At 38.6% G+C, this 16016-nt stretch overlaps 1 protein-coding gene across 11 annotated transcripts in view; it reads left to right on the plus strand.

Moving 5' to 3' along the window:
* Window positions 1–16016, plus strand: part of CADPS2 (calcium dependent secretion activator 2) — a 508886-nt gene that overhangs the window by 295158 nt on the left and 197712 nt on the right. For 9 of the 11 annotated variants that reach the window (XR_008574137.1, XM_054803630.1, XM_054803553.1 and 6 more), the window contains one exon: window positions 1508–1615. Coding sequence is in view for 8 of the 11 variants with exons in the window: in XM_054803630.1 (XP_054659605.1) it covers window positions 1508–1615 (108 nt within the window). In the remaining 3 variants the exon portion in view is untranslated. Of the gene's footprint in view, window positions 1–1507; window positions 1616–3508; window positions 5160–16016 lie in introns of all 11 variants that reach the window. The other 2 variants (XR_008574138.1, XR_008574139.1) reach the window with 2 other exon arrangements.

Genomic DNA, 16016 nt, shown 5'->3' on the forward strand with positions numbered 1-16016 from the left:
CCCTCTTATTGTCATGGCAGTTTCTGGACAGGTATTAGTTGGGGCATGATGCACCTTTCTTTCCCTCTTGCACTCAGACCTGTGTATATATATTAGATACATGATAATAAGGAATGAGAAAAATTAAAAGTTATGCACTTGTAGACTAGAAAGGAAGCCTTAATATAAAAATATATGTAAATATTTTAACTATATGAGCATGTTTATGCATACAGGCCTTTAAAATATGCTAAATATTTTACTCTTAGAACTTTGTAGGTATGCTGTTTACAGACAATAACAGCTTCTAAGAAATACAGTTGACTTATGCCTGGGAATTCAGGGAGCGGGTATAGCTGCTTTCATCCTCCTTCCCTAGACCTCTTAATTATTCTGTACAGAGTCAGTCTTAGCCAAATCTGAATCCTTCATAAACAGCTTTGTGCTAAAGCTTACTGTGAAGTATTATAAAACTCAGCTTTCTTTTGCATGCCATGAACTTTAAAAGCTATTATTTGGGAGCAAGTGCTACTTTTACAGCCTTGCTCATGCAGAGGGCATTTACAGAAGACTTTCCAAAGTGCTTATGTTCATTCTTGGTTCCTGTTAGAGAGCGGGGAACTCCCGACCAGCTCTGCATACACTGCCAGGAAAGGGGACATTGCAGGCTGTCGGGGGCTTTAGTGTGGAACATTTTGTGGATACAGAGGTCCAGAAGTCCCAGCTGGGCAGGAGAGAGCAGTTTCAGCAACCACTCTGCCTGGCCTTACATAGTGTCACACACACACACACACAACGTATTCTAGCCTGTCCCATGTTTGGGAGTGTGGTATGAAAATGATGCCTACTCTGCTATTCATACGCAACATCGATCGGTACAAGGAGGGAAACATTTCAGCCCTTGCTCCTTCCCTACTCATCCTCTGAGCTGATTATGCCAGTGCAAGTTTCAGAAAAATAGGGCTACAGGTCTGCTCTCATACCAAACTTTTTATGCCGTCGCTCTCGGGGAAATGCTTGAACTTAGTTTGAATTGGAATTAGTAGAAGCTAACCTCAAACACAAAATTCAGCTCTACATTGGAAGCAAATTGCAACAAATCCAAGGTGATGCAAAAGGAACTGGATGCTTTTTTTAACCATTTTCTGAATGTGATACAGGATCTGGACCTTGAGGGTGGAGTAGCTATGGGAGCCTCACTAAGGCAAGAGGGAAAATGTCCAAGTTTGCCATTGACATTACTGGAGCCAAGACTTCATTCTGTTACATATGGCAGCATAGATTTATGACTCCAAGCATTCATAAATTATAACACTGAGAACTTTATTAATAGTGAATCCTCCTGAACTTGGTAACTAACCCAGAATTCACAGCAGATTTAGTAAATACAATTTATACATACAAGAGCATTGTAACATAATTTCCGTTTTCATTACAATTAAATATAACTTCTTATAAGTTTCAGTTGTTGAGTGGTCTTTCTCTTTCCCTTCCCACTACTTTCTCCCCTTACTTTATGTCCCCACAGAAACCAGGGATGGATCTAGCAGATACCTACATTATGTTTGTTCGACAAAACCAGGATATACTTCGAGAAAAGGTCAATGAGGAAATGTACATAGAGAAGTTGTTTGATGTAAGTAACTACCTTTGCAAAGCTTGCTGGTATCACTACTACATCAGAAGGGATAAGCTGCATTTTGATGACAGATATTCAGCAAGCCACTCAGATGTTCTTCCTTGTTGATCATTTTTGCTTTTGCTTTTTATTTATCATCTTCAGCTATCAAGGGTGGCCTTTCTTTAAACATTTTCTGCATGAAAATTTTAAGGGCTAGAAGGCATAAATAAAATTGGTAGAAGATTATTATTTGAAATAGTAATTTTTCCACTGTGAGTAGTCCAATTTTATTCCATCTTTTTATTTTGAATATGTTAATGGAGAGAATTGGATTGATGTGGTTTGTGGACTCCATTGCAGACCTATTTTTCCTAAATAAAGAACTTGTACATATCACTGCCTTCTCGTATACAGAAAGAGGCCAGTTATGCCAGGTACATCTACAGGTTTGACTCGTACTTTCATGGAATGACTTTTAGAATTTTGTTTTATGGAGTTTTAGTTTAAGACTTATAATTTTTTAAAGTGCATCATTTATTGAATTGCCGAACTCATTTTCAAAATTCTGATCCCACTTCTGCAAGTTCAGCGTAACTCTCTTGTCATCCTGAAGGCCCACACATTGCTAGCCATCCTGTATCTTCGCAATAAATTCCCTCAGCTTTGATTATTGGCTTCTGCAGTCTTCTTCCACTCATTCCTTTGCCCCGATTCCTCCTCTTTTTGTTAGAAATAATCACCTACTCTACAAAAATTTTCCTCATACAAGGCTCTCTATTAAGGCCACTAACAACACTCTTAGGCATATTTCTGCTCATTCAAGTTCTGACCACTAATTTATGTCTAGTATGTCTCTTTCCGAGTTGTCTAAAGGAGAAGCTGTAGGCAGCTGAAATTATACCTTCTGTATAAATTCAAAGCACTACACGTGTAAAATATGTCTAAAAAGTTATTTCATTATAAACTTGGATCAATTTACAGGACAATGATGTCAGTCACTTATAATTATGTAGGAATTTGAACAGGAAAGAAGTCATCGCTGGCACTGTGCAATGCAATTCATTACAAAACAAATTCTGGAACATAATACAGACTTTGAAATGTATTTATTTGTGTGTCATCTCCTAAGTATTTTAGAAAGCTTTGCTGGCAGTTTCATTTAATTATGCAAGTTACAGCAAATGTTTTCATAACAGCAATTCACAGCCTTTACTGTGACACTACAGTTGTGGTAGTCACAGAAGGTCCCATAACATAGACTCTCAGCCATGGTATGTCATGTCAGTGTTTGTTGTTTGTTAGACTGGGTGGTCAAAATGAGACTTATCTCTCAGATTTTATATTTCCAGACACTCCCAGGCAGCTTTACAAAAAAAAGTATCATCTGTTTTAATAAGCTAAGTGCTAATATGTGTGAAAAGAATGATTTTATAAAAGCTTTGATGCCCTGCAGGGGTAGGAAAATTATCATCCATCCAGCTGGCACCTTCACAAAGTACTAAAACCATATTAGCAACTTCTGCTTCAGTTTGCTTTTGCACTGAATCTGCAAGCATATGTTTCATTTTCAAGTTTCTATTTTTTTGTTTTTCTTTGGGGTTATTTTTGCTTATGTTGTAATTTTCTGAATGTTAATAAAATTACATGCCTAAGGCCAAGTCTAACTCTCACTGGAGAGACCACATTGACTTTGTTGATGTAGTGGGGTTGGACCAAGCCTCAGGGCTGTGTCCATAGCAGTAAACTGGCCAAGGCCAGGGCACGGGCCTGAGAACTAGCAGGTGATCATCCGTACCGTTAAGTCATCAGCATGGTTCCTGGTGTGATTTTGGGTTAGGCCAACTAGCACTAACCCAAGGACAGACCCTCGGTACAATTGGGTTAGTGTGGGTCAACAACCTCTTCCAGGTTTGATTTCAGCAATCAAGCTGTTCAGCACAAGAAAACATCTCCTGTGTGGAAGCAAGCCATGACATAGCACTCGCCTTTGAGGTGATGCAAAACCGTTCCTGTCCCCTTTTGCTCAGTAATATGCATTGTATGCTGTCATGGCCAATGCTTGTAGCTGTAAGGAAAGAGAAAAGATGTACGTGATAAGTATTCTGCGTATCAAATATCTATTTGTATCTTTATTTTTCTTCATATATGGTGGTATCACGTTTCTTCGTAACATCGCACTAGGAGATATAACCAGTTGGACAGAATCAGATAAATGCACTAACAAATATGTAAGCTTATAGCTTGCAGAAATTTAAAACAAAGGCATCTTACTGTGTTAACTCACCTTTCCTGAGATTAATTCAGATTTAGAACAGTATGACTGAGTAAGATTTTGCCCATGATTTTTGGAAGGGGTTTTTAAATTAGTGACACAACAAAAGCTGGTACTGTTTATAAATTCAATTCTATCAAGTTATATTTTAATAGAAAGAGTAAAATATGTTCAAGTTTTTCTGTAAATATACTTTAAGCCATTTGACTGGCTACAGTTGTAGATCACTGTTGATATCCCCTTACAATACGTTATATTTCTATCAGATATGAAACCATCAGCCAAGTGAAATAAGAAAAATGTACGTCTGTGTTTCAGCCAGAAACACCTCATCCAGAATAACCAAAAAACCCAGACAGTTCTGTATGCTAGAAGTGATAGTTATAAATATAGACAAGATCAGGCCTCAGACACTATTTCAATCCGAAAAATGCGTACCTACAAACTATTTATGGACAGATTTCATTGACTTGATTCAGGGCTGCTATATACTGGCAGCGACCAAGAGAATGGGATATCTATCATACGAAGTAATGTACACATAAAAGAGGATCATTTAAATTGAAGAATAGTATTGATACAAGTAGAAATGTCTGCCAGTGGGTCACATATATGTTAAGGCTAGAAGTTGGAAATTGTTCTGTCTGAGAAATCTCAAATTAGGGAGAAGACGAAAACTGTGCATTGTTTTATGGTGCTTGATAAGCCTGGAAAAGCACTACCATGCTATACAAAATGTGAAAAATCAGGAGAATGGAATTTAAGCTTGATAGGAATCCTTACATATGAGAGAGGCTCAAATCTCCAGGGGACTTTGAAAGAAGATTGGACTGATAGTTATTTCTGCACCATTTTTAAACCATTTAAATCATGCTATTCTTCAGTACCTCTGCTGATCATGCAGCAGAACCAAGGTGGGATTTTTTTTCCTTCCTTTTCTCTGAATAACTTGGCTTCTGGGTGCATTTCATTCTTCACCTCCTTTGGAAGGGGTGTAGACAGCATGCAGAACAATGATGCCATCCAGAGGGACCTTGACAGGCTGGAGAGGTGGGCCCATGTGAACCTCATGAAGTTCCACAAGGCCAAGTGCATGGTCCTGCACGTGGGTCGGCGCAATCCCAAGCACAACTATAGGCTGGGTGAGGAATGGATTGAAAGCAGCCCTGAGGAGAAGGACTTGGGGGTATTGATTGATGAGAAGCTCCACATGAGCCGGCAGTGTGCGCTTGCAGCCCAGAAAGCCAACCGTGTCCTGGGCTGCATCAAAAGAGGTGTGACCAGCAGGTCGAGGGAGGTGATCCTGCCCCTCTACTCTGCTCTTGTGAGACCCCACCTGGAGTACTGCATCCAGCTCTGGGGGCCCCAGTACAGGAGAGACATGGAGCTGTTGGAGAGAGTCCAGAGGAGGGCCACGAAGCTGATCAGAGGGCTGGAGCACCTCTGCTATGAGGACAGGCTGAGAGAGTTGGGGTTGTTCAGCCTGGAGAAGAGAAGGCTCCGGGGAGATCTAATTGCAGCTTACCAGTACCTGAAGGGGCCTACAGGAAAGATGGTGAGGGACTGTTTATCAGGGAGTGTAGTGACAGGACAAGGGGTAATGGGTTTAAGCTGAAGGAGGGTCGATTTAGATTAGATGTTAGAAAGAAATTCTTTACTGTGAGGGTGGTGAGGCACTGGAACAGGTTGTGGATGCCCCATCCCTGGAAGTGTTTAAGACCAGGCTGGATGAGGCTTTGGGCAGTGTGATCTAGTGGAGGGTGTCCCTGCCCACAGCAGGGGGGTTGGAACTAGATGATCTTTAAGGTCCCTTCCAACCCAAACCATTCTGTGGTTCTATGATTCTATGATAATATGCTCCTCATAGCAAGGTCTGTACAAGGTCAGTGTGCTGTCTTCTTGTTCTCAAGTTAACCGCCAGATTTGGAGTTATAGAGTTTTTTGCTTGGTCAGTTTGTCAGAGACACTTAGGACTTTTTGTCTTCCTTTGTGGTGTGGGACATGGTCTTCTTCCTGAGATCAGCTGGGAATTTTACTTATCAAATTCCTTCCTGTCACAGGAACTCAGAGCATTTATCTCCTACTCTCATGCTGTAGAAGCTCATAGTTGTAGGGTTTTGCTTGTTTGCTTATTTGGTTGGTTTGTTGGTTGGTTGGCTTTAACACTGCAGATTTTAAAGAGCACTAGAGAGGTTTTGTAACGTGTTGTGGTTGGTCTGCAGTAGCTCTGGGCTAAATGTCAGCTACATATTCATGATTTTCGTAGGCTTAATTCAATGAATGGTCCATGTGATTCCTTCCAATCCCATACTCCACTGAAGTAAACTAAGACCATGAAGTTACACTGGGACAAGTTTCTCTAATGAACTCAAATAAAGCAAACTTTTTCTACCCCTAATGCTGCAGTGACTCAGGTAGATTCGATGTATAACAACTAAATCATGAAGACAGGCAGTACGGTGTTTGTTTAATGATTACAATTTTTAATTATGATTAAAAGCATCACCCACTGAAACTTTTCTAAAGTTTCATCAGTTTTTAAAATAATGTTTAGTAAAATGTTTCAGAAATAAAGTTGTACTTTAATGTCTTCTTTTTTTTTTAACTAGTGTTTAAAAAATACTTATTTTCAGAAAAGGCTGTAGAAGTAGCAGTTGGTGAGTGGGAAAATGAAGTATTTAAATAGAATTACACAAACCTAGAATAAATCTAAGATATTACAAATTATTAAGGCCTTTCTTATTTTTAATCCGCTTGATGGATGATTAAGAACATTTGTGCAGCCTGTCAAAGAACAGTGCTGTGTGTCTGATCACAAAATTAACAGATGTAAAAAGTACCCAACTATGAAATTCCTGTGGGTCTGGTTCTACACTATCAAAATCAATGGGAGTTTTATCATTAACCTCAATAAAAGCAGTGCTGTATCCATAAACCTGCCAAGTTATCATCACTGACTAGACTTAGAATCACATTTCTACCTGAATTTTTAAGATGGGAGTAATAAGTCCTCTTACTCCTGAGCATTTTAAATTAAAATAGACATAAATTAAAAACAGTTTCCTTTAAAACAAAATTGGAGTTTGCTAACAAACCCAGATTTAAAAAGATAAGTCATTTTGCATAAAACACTGCGTAAAACATCAATGTAATACTTACTTTCTGTAGTAATATAAAGTTCCTAAGTGCCACTTGGGTAGATTCTCACTTTCTTGTAGCTGTTAATTGCACATGAAATACGGATGTTCTTGCCTGAACACAGAAAAAATTCATTTCAAACATTTTCCCTTCAAAACTTCTCTTGGCTTATTTGTCATTAAGAGCATTATCTTATAGGTTATATTTGTGTTGGATCTGTTGTGAAAAACTTATAGTGTAAACAGATGTACAATTCCAATTTTATTAAGACTATATATATGCAATGAAATCTTTATGCAATAATTGATTGCTGCTTTAAGAAATAAAGAACGGTTTAAGAGAGCAGTTCTAACAAATCAGTGTTTTACCATTGATACCACTTAGAGGTTTTCCAGTTTTTTTAGGCTCTAATTTCTGGGGAATCTGTGGACAAGTGTACCGTAAACACGTAAAGTAGTCAGAGTCCATCCTGGAAAGGTCGGCATTGGCGAATAGGTCCCTTGGTTGTCTTGTACAAGATGGCACCTGTCAGTAGATGTTGACTTTGGCCCTGATCGTCCATGTCTTGCGGGTGTTAAACTGGTGTGGTGTGGCTGAGTAGTCCTGGTGACTCCACAGGGACTGCTCATCTAGGAGAATGTCCTCGGGGTTGTGGCTTGTTGTGACTTCAACAAGCAGCGTAAGAGATGTTAATGGCAGGGAACTTATACCACTTCCTTTGGAGTGCAGAAAGAGTGAACATCTTTTTGAGTAGTATAAATGCTTAAGCACACGAGCCTTACGTAGCTGCGTTTGGCTTTTGTATTTCAAAAGTGTAGAGGTAATGTGATACTCTTTTTCTGTCGAAAAAATGCTTGTATTTTGTCTGGAATGTGAATTAAATGCTAGTAGTGTTCCCATATCACAACCATTATTTTCCTTTTCCATTAGTAGCAGGGATGGACGATATAAGTTCAATGATGTACTTGAGGTTATTTGAGGTAGTAATTATTCTCCAAAGATTACTATGTCATGTACTTCATTCTGTGCCTAAATGGATATATGAATGAAGTACTCATCTGATTCATTTATGTTTGCCATTATATCTGCAAGTACATTTTTAGCAAACGCTTTATTCAATTGCATCATTTCTATAAGTTTTCTGACCTTTTACAAAAAATGTGTTAAAAATGTGCAAAAGCTTCTCCCTGGCAAGTGAGTTAATCTTCAGCTGGTGTTACACAGCTTAGAGGAACACATGAGTAAATGTGAGTTTTCTGTAGTACCAACTCCTTGTGCTGTCCATGTCTACCTCAAAAGCACCATTACTGTAGTATTTAGTATTCAACAATGGTTTTTAGAAAACTTAAATTGTCTTCTTCTTTTCTCATTCTCAGATTGCTTCCTGTCATGTTAATTTTAATAAGTAATCTTCACTTTCATTGTTAAGTAATTATTTGCCAGTGTGCAAGTGATTTTACAAAAGGTCTACTTTTTGATCTAGATTATATGCCAAGGCAACTTCAGCAAGTTGAGACTAGGTAGGACTGGTTAAAGGCCACATTTGAATCAAAAGCTGTGTTTGTATTAACCTCTGAGAAACATGAGAGGACCGTGCCTAATTACTTAAGAGCGACTCAACAGAAATGGATTGTAGCTTGTTGATCTTCTTAATTCTTTGATAACTCAGAATAATCTTCAAGAAATATGTGGGCTTCTTTCTCAGATTCTTGAAATTTGATCACAGTGCAAAATTGTCCTTTGGCGCAAACCCAGAAATACACATCTTTGCATGATGCACCTGGACATATGTGGCAGGTCTGGTAGAATCAGCTAATTAACAACACAGGCTTAAACAGGCACCTCATCTGGCAGTGTAGTTAGTTGCCTGATGGTGCTCAGCAGGATTTGGTAGTGCTTTTTATTTTTCTATCCTAATGGTCTGCTGCCCACCTAATTTTGCCTTATTGTCAGCCACTACTTACCGCAGCTTGAGGCCCTCCCAGGAGGCTAAATTATTATCAAAGGATTAGGGAGATGTAGCCTTGCAGCTCTGACATTTCTGATTACTTGTCTATGCCAGAACACTAATTAGCTGTGACTAATTAAGAAAAATGTTCCTGCCATAGAAAACCATTTAAAAGAACTGAGAAGTAGAAAAGCAATTGAAAAGCTGAGCAGTGCTCAGATTTGCCGATGCTCTTTAGATTTTCACCAAAGTCTTAACTCACCTTTAATTATGCCTAATATTTTATAGGGAAAATAGAAAGCTCTTGATATGAGATCCAGACTGCAGTTTTCTCTTGATCTAAAGACATTCTGGTCATTTTAAAACAGTTTGTTCTTTTTTGGTAAAAGAAAGAATTTTAGAGAAAGCTGCAGGCAGTGTCACCAAATGTGGACTAAAAAAGTGAATTATATTAACATGCTCAAATGTATGAAAGTCTTCTGTGAGATGGAAGCAACATCTTGCAGATTTACTGTTCAAAGTCTTTTCAAAGTTCACTAAATTATTCCTGATGTTTTCAAGTAGATTTGCCACGTTTTTTGAGATAGAAATCTCTATAAAAGAACAGTTCATTTGAAAGCTGACAAATGTAACCCACGTCTGATTTCATATAGCATATAAGTTTTATTTGATTTTTTTTTCTACAATATGCTGAGAAAAGGAGTGCCCACTCTTGGAGGGTGCTGATTATGCTGCTATGAATCCAGCAAAGCTCAGTACTGTTGAAATCAATGGGACCACAACACACTTAAAGGAAAGCGTGTGCTTCAGAGTTTGCTGCTTTGGGATCAGAATATTCAGCACTTTGTAAGCTGTTTTACACTGTAGCTGAGAGTTTTGTCTAGAGGAAACCATAACACTATGGCTGCTTTTGATACGTTTTTTGATATGATACATTTCCCCACGTCTTCAATTTTTATACCATTTTTAGTTTCTAAATTTCCATCTTGTTGGGTATTGAACAGTCCAAAAAGATATAAAAAGGGTTTTCTCAAAACATTATGTATCCCATAGCCCAGTCTGCATTTAGTATTCATGGAATGGGTGTCTGCCACCTTTTTCACACTAATTCAATCATATTATTTAAATCTTCCCAGCGGGGGAGTAAGAAACTATGAAATAGATATTCTGATATCTTGCTAAAAGAGCTATTTGGGTATAAAAGAGAAATAGAGAATTATTTTTCAGGGCACTAAATCTCATATCCTGATATTCAGCATTTCTTGTGCTGTCCCACCTCCTAATTTCTCTGACTTGTGTGAGAAGATCACTTTTTTGGAGAAAAAAAAAAAAGTATAAATTGCTACAAAAAGGCAATTTTAAATGTGCATCATGAGTCAAAAGAGGAAAACTGGGGAAAAAAAAAACCTCAAGATTTTAAAGCCAATCTGATTCTTTTCTGAGGGAATTTTATCAATCAGAGTGGGACTGTAAGGGTTTTTTGCTTGTTTGTTTGGGGAGGGGCTAAAACATTGGGAGCTTCCAGTACAGTTTCCCCATAGACATTTCTGGTCTATACTGCTCGTTCATTTATTTAACTTAGTTAAATGCATCTATCCATCACTCACAGTATCCATTCACTAAAAACAATAACAAATTCTATCAAATAAAAGAGAACTCCTTCCAACATCCAGGCACAATTTAGTCCTTTAACCTTTTTATCCTGCTAGGCACAAAGTAGCAGCATCTCATTCCAGGCACTGCATTTTTTTTTCTTATCTAGATGGCTTGAAATGTGTCTAGCAACTTAATGGAATCAATTGAGCGTGGACAACTATAAAAATATAAAATAGCACTGAAACTTTAGATGAGTCTGTCAGTAAGTGTTAACTGTGGCTGCAGCTTTCACATTCTACGCAGTCAAGAGAAATCAATAAGGATTGTACCATTTATATTGTCTTATCTAATGTTTGTTCACCATGAAGTGCCAGGCACAAGCACCATCTAGGGAATATTGATTTCTTGATGTACTGTAATTCACACACGTATAAACAGCAGGAGAACCTTGCGGTTTCTCAAACCTTGCTTGCGGGTTTGATATTTATACTTGTATTTCATCTGAGTCAAGCTTAGTTTAAAAAAGAAGATCAAGCAAACCTCTGCGTAAGCGTTCACAAATAGACACACAACCACATTGTTGATCGTATTCCCAGAAAAATAGTGCCAGCAAGCATAAGGATAATCTAGTTTTACTATAATGAGTCTGAAGTAACAGAAAGAGGTTGCTATGTTGTAAATCAAAATAGTACCAGGTGAGGCTGCTGCAGAGTGCTCTGACAAAGTCACTGATTCGTCAGTGGAAAGAGCTTCTTAACCTGTTTGATCACAGGGAACTGAGGCTTTAGTGCTCATTTGAATGTCCCAAAGTTTTGACCTATATAGAAATGATTTCCTTTAAATAATTTTTGAGTGTTTCATCCTATATTTTCTTAATTTACATTTTGTTGAGTATCCTGTGTATCATACTGTACTAGAAGTGTTTGCAATGTGCAAGAAAAATAGTACAAATAATGAACAGAAAATTCAACTCCAAAAAAAAAAAAGCACTGCAGCTGTAAAATCTGCATAGCTGAAAGAGTGCACTCGAGCAATAGGGTCAGAGATGGAAAGGAGCAAAGCAGGCACCAGGACGCTTTCTCCAAAGAGATGAGGGGAGGAGAGAAGCAAGAGGGAGGCAGGAGGCTGGACCTCTGCTCCACATTAGCACTGCTCAGTGTGGTGCCCAGTCGATGCGACGTAGGAGAGGAGTGGCTACACCGCTGTGCAGCTCCCTATCAACTTCACAGCTGCATCCAGCCCTGTCATATGCCACTGCAATAACATACAGAGTAAACGGATGATGAGTCAAGATTGCAGAGGTGGAAAGAAATGAGCTGCCTGAAAATACTCACCCAGAGGAACCCAGGATGGTTTAAATACTCATTAAAATATGTACTTAACCTCGGTCCACATGGAGCAAGGAGTCTAAATAGAAGACTCCCGGACAAGAGCTACTAATATGAGTGTAAAAGTCACAACACAGGCTTTGACCCAACTTTGGGCGACCTCACGTTTGATAGATAGTACAGAGATTGAGAATATGTTCATTTTAAGGGAGAGATGCAGCTCACAGGAAGACTCTGCCACCTCCCTGAATCACCTACCCTTTGCCAATGCCTCGCTCCGGGGAGTCCCCGGGGAGTCCCAGGGGACTGGGCAAAAGCAGAGGTAGGTGTCTCAGTTACACACCTTACAGGCAGAGCGAACCTGGACCTTTAACCTTATTAATGTACACATGCACTTGAGAAGACCGCTTACCATTTGTGCAGCTGAGCACACGCGTAGGTTTTGTAAAACTAGAGCCTGATAGGAAGAGGCTGGTGTTATAATGAGTAACAACTTGGTCATTTCGCATTATGTTCATTTGTTTATTTTGAGGATCCAAGCTGGCTTTCATTTCAAGGTCACTCAAGTGATGTTCCCCGTTCTGTGCCTTCAAGGATGTTTGCAGATATACCCAAAATGTAACACAACACACAGTGTAGCAAGACTGACAGTGTTTGCTCCGGAGAGTTTTAGCACCAGAATAACCTATGGAAGTACTGTTCACAGATGCACTGCGTATCCAGAGTGGAGTGGGGAAACTGTTTGTGCTGTTAGTCTCTTGCAGTCATGAGCATTATGTTAGTACCTACTGTTTAAAATCAGAACAGCAACATTACATATGTCCAGATACGGAAGGAAGTTATGCATGCCTAATTTTGCAAACTTTCAGTTTTCCAGTGCATCTACCATATGTGAAGAAGCCAGAAAAAAAACGAAGGTCACAAACATTATAAAGTAGCATAAATATTGTAAATTGCTGTTTAGCAAGCAATGTACAATGCAGGGAGAGATGAGTACTGTGTATTTTGTATTAAAAATTTATATTTATTTGTGTATTGGCAGCAGTTCCATAGCAACTAGCCAGCTTCTAATTATAAGCCTAAAATATGAAAAATTTACTTTCCTCCTAAAAGATAAGCTTCTCATATGTTAGATGTTCTTTTTTATTTCAGAACAATATCCTTTTTTACCTAGAGGTTTCAAAGATGCTTAATATGCTTTTAAATGAGCCCCTTTCTCCATTTTCTTCTCATTACTGATTTCTGAAAACTAGCCTGCCTAATTTGTGTCCTTGTATCATCAAAATATCTCATCCAGTAACTGTTCACTTGTTTGTCATCATGAGTCCTGCTGAACAGGGTCTTTCTGCAAAGGTTTGGGTTCCTCTTTCTGTTGAGCTCCTTTCCCTTTTCTCCCAATTGCTTTGGCAGCGACAGTGGGAATCCTTCATTCAAATAGGCAGGGAAGAGACTGACTAGACACTAAAGTGTTTGTTTCATCAATTAGTCATTCTTAAGAAAACCAAAATGTTTTTTGAGCTCCCTGAGAGGTTCATTGGAGTAATGGCACAAAAAAGGCAGAAGGAAACCAAAGGAAGAGTCCCACTGGAAGGAAGAAAACCTTTCTTCCTTGGCCAAGCAAGTATGCAAGAGGCAAGTTAATAAATCTGCTACAATCACACCAAAAAAAAGGAAGACAGAAAAAATATTTTTTAAAATGTGTTTTGTACCCAGAGTTTGTAATTTGAAATGACCAAGCTTAAGAGTCCTGATCCCTTTATCACAAGAAGTATGAAGTAGTATGTAGTTTCTTTCTCACTTCTCCTTTCTTGGTACATGTAGCTGTAATTTAGGCTGTGAAAATTTTTGCACATTCCCAAGATGAAGTTGAAAGCTTGGCTTAGCATTTCAGGCCTAGAAGAGGAGACAAAACTTGGAAGCTGGATGAAAGCGTGAGAGATTTCCAGGAAGATGCCCCGATAAGTGGAGCCGAGCATTAGAAGCCTAAGACACTGGTGGGGTGGAAGAGGTGTGTGCCAGGGGCTCTGTGCAAAGTAGGAGCATGTGAAGGAACACAGGGCTTGAGAACGTTACAGCAGAAATGAGTGGTACAGCAACAGGGGGCTTTTGGACAGGTCCTTGAATGAGAATGTGGGAAGGAACTGCAGTGAAACGGGGAGCGGAGACAAATAGAGTTTTTTCATATGACACAATATTGATTTAATCATTTGCATTTTCCAGATCAAGGGCTTTTAAACATCTGATTTTTAGTGTAGGGAAAAGGCTTCATTTGTTTGTACTGCCCCCTAACTCCATGGTTCCAACAAGGCTAACTCCGTGGATTTTCCACTCATGCTTAGTTTAATCTTCATTTATCTCAGTTTTTCTTAAATGAAAATTCCTAAGGAGAAAAAAAAAATGCAGAAGGAATAAATGTAGTGGCATCACAGTGACCCCCAAAACCAATAGTATTCTCCTTGAAGTTTGTGAACATTTGAGAAAATGCAAAAATAAGCCCCTCAAGCCTGCTAGGTCTGAGGTCTGCATATTAAAGGATATATACTATTATTGGATGAAAGCTAAAGTACATTAAAGTACCCTTTCAATTTTAGTATTTGTATTTATTGTATTTTATATGTTTTAAATAACAATAAAAGTAATGTGTCTTGATACAGTAAATATACAGGAAGTGAACGTACTGGTGAAGTAGTGCTCAATCAGTGCCCGTAAAATGGAGATAGATACACTTCTAACTCTCAGCACAGTCGTAATGTCAGCTATTTCATTTTTATATGAAATTTATGCCACTTTTTTTTTCTCCAGTCATAGCAATGCTTTGAATCAAAAGGTGGAGAAATCTTATTGTTTCTACTGTAGAAGCACATCTCAATAACATAAAATTCTCTGTTGATTCAGAAAAATAATGTTCACACACACGCACACACAAAAAAATTCATCTTTGCATGGACTTCCCACAAAGGCAAAATTCTGGGGTTTGATGAAAATATTTTTTCAGGGATGGCACTGTAAACTTGGGTGCTCAGAGTCAAACCTAGCTCAACATTTGATGTTGTGGCACTGTGAGGCTGCATGTAATGAGAAACCACTTTCTTGTGGGGTTGGATGACCCAGAAGGGGTCACTGGATGCAGAAGGGCCATGGCTGTCACCCTGAAGCCACATGGTGGCTGATAGTGGGATGGGAAAGCTCTTGCATGAGAGCTTTCTCTTCTCTGAGGTTTCTCCAGCTTCTGTTCCTTCATTTTCCTGGTCACTGACACAGTTATTCTCTTTGGAAATACGACTGGAAGTGCCTCACAGACTGGTGCACATCTATGACCAGTGCAGTCTAGAAGGGAGTGAAAATACAAGAGGGAGTGGTGGGAGGGCACTATGTCACTAGTCGACAAGTTCTGGTCTCCCTCCTTTAGAAGAAATGGATATTTTAACCAGTTCATAAAGTGCCCCAGCAAGGAATCATAATTGATAGGCTCGGAAGACAGTGCAAACAAAACTTCTACATGCCAATACATTAAATTTTCTGTTTCTGTCTACCTACAGTTGTCTCAGCCTTCAAATGTTTCTCAGACTTTCTTAAACAAAAGGCTACCTAAACCTGAGGGAAAAGCATAAACATCTTAGGCAAAGTTACTTCATTGCTGCTTTTGAAACTAACTGTTTTTCATTTCTGAAAAAAATCTAAAGATATTTGCAATGTTAATTACTTTTTCTGACTCGATTTCTTACTTTGGTTTTCCTGTGTGAATTTACATGATGCAGATGACCTTCTGATGCATTGTGGTGGCCCGCAGGTTGAGAAATCCTTCCCCAGGTTTTTTTTTTTTTTTAAGAGTTACCAAGGCTTTCCAGCCTTCAGAAGAGTCTATGCTGCTCAGGTAGAAATCCTCATTTAGGTGGATGATGTCTATACTTAAACTTGAAAATACAACTCTAACTTCTAGACCTCAAAGTATTTTCAAAGCTGCTACAACTAACACTTGGTTCCCTCATTATCATTAACATTCAACAAAGGAGGTCAGTATGATTATTCATATTTTACAAAGAGAGAAACAAATTATGAAACTTAAATCAGGAACTTTTTTCTAAATTTTGCTGTTTGCATTGTTAAGGAATAGCTTATTTATTCTTTTGTCAT

The sequence above is a fragment of the Grus americana genome, chromosome 1, assembly GCF_028858705.1.
Source record: "Grus americana isolate bGruAme1 chromosome 1, bGruAme1.mat, whole genome shotgun sequence".
Lineage (NCBI taxonomy): Eukaryota > Metazoa > Chordata > Aves > Gruiformes > Gruidae > Grus > Grus americana.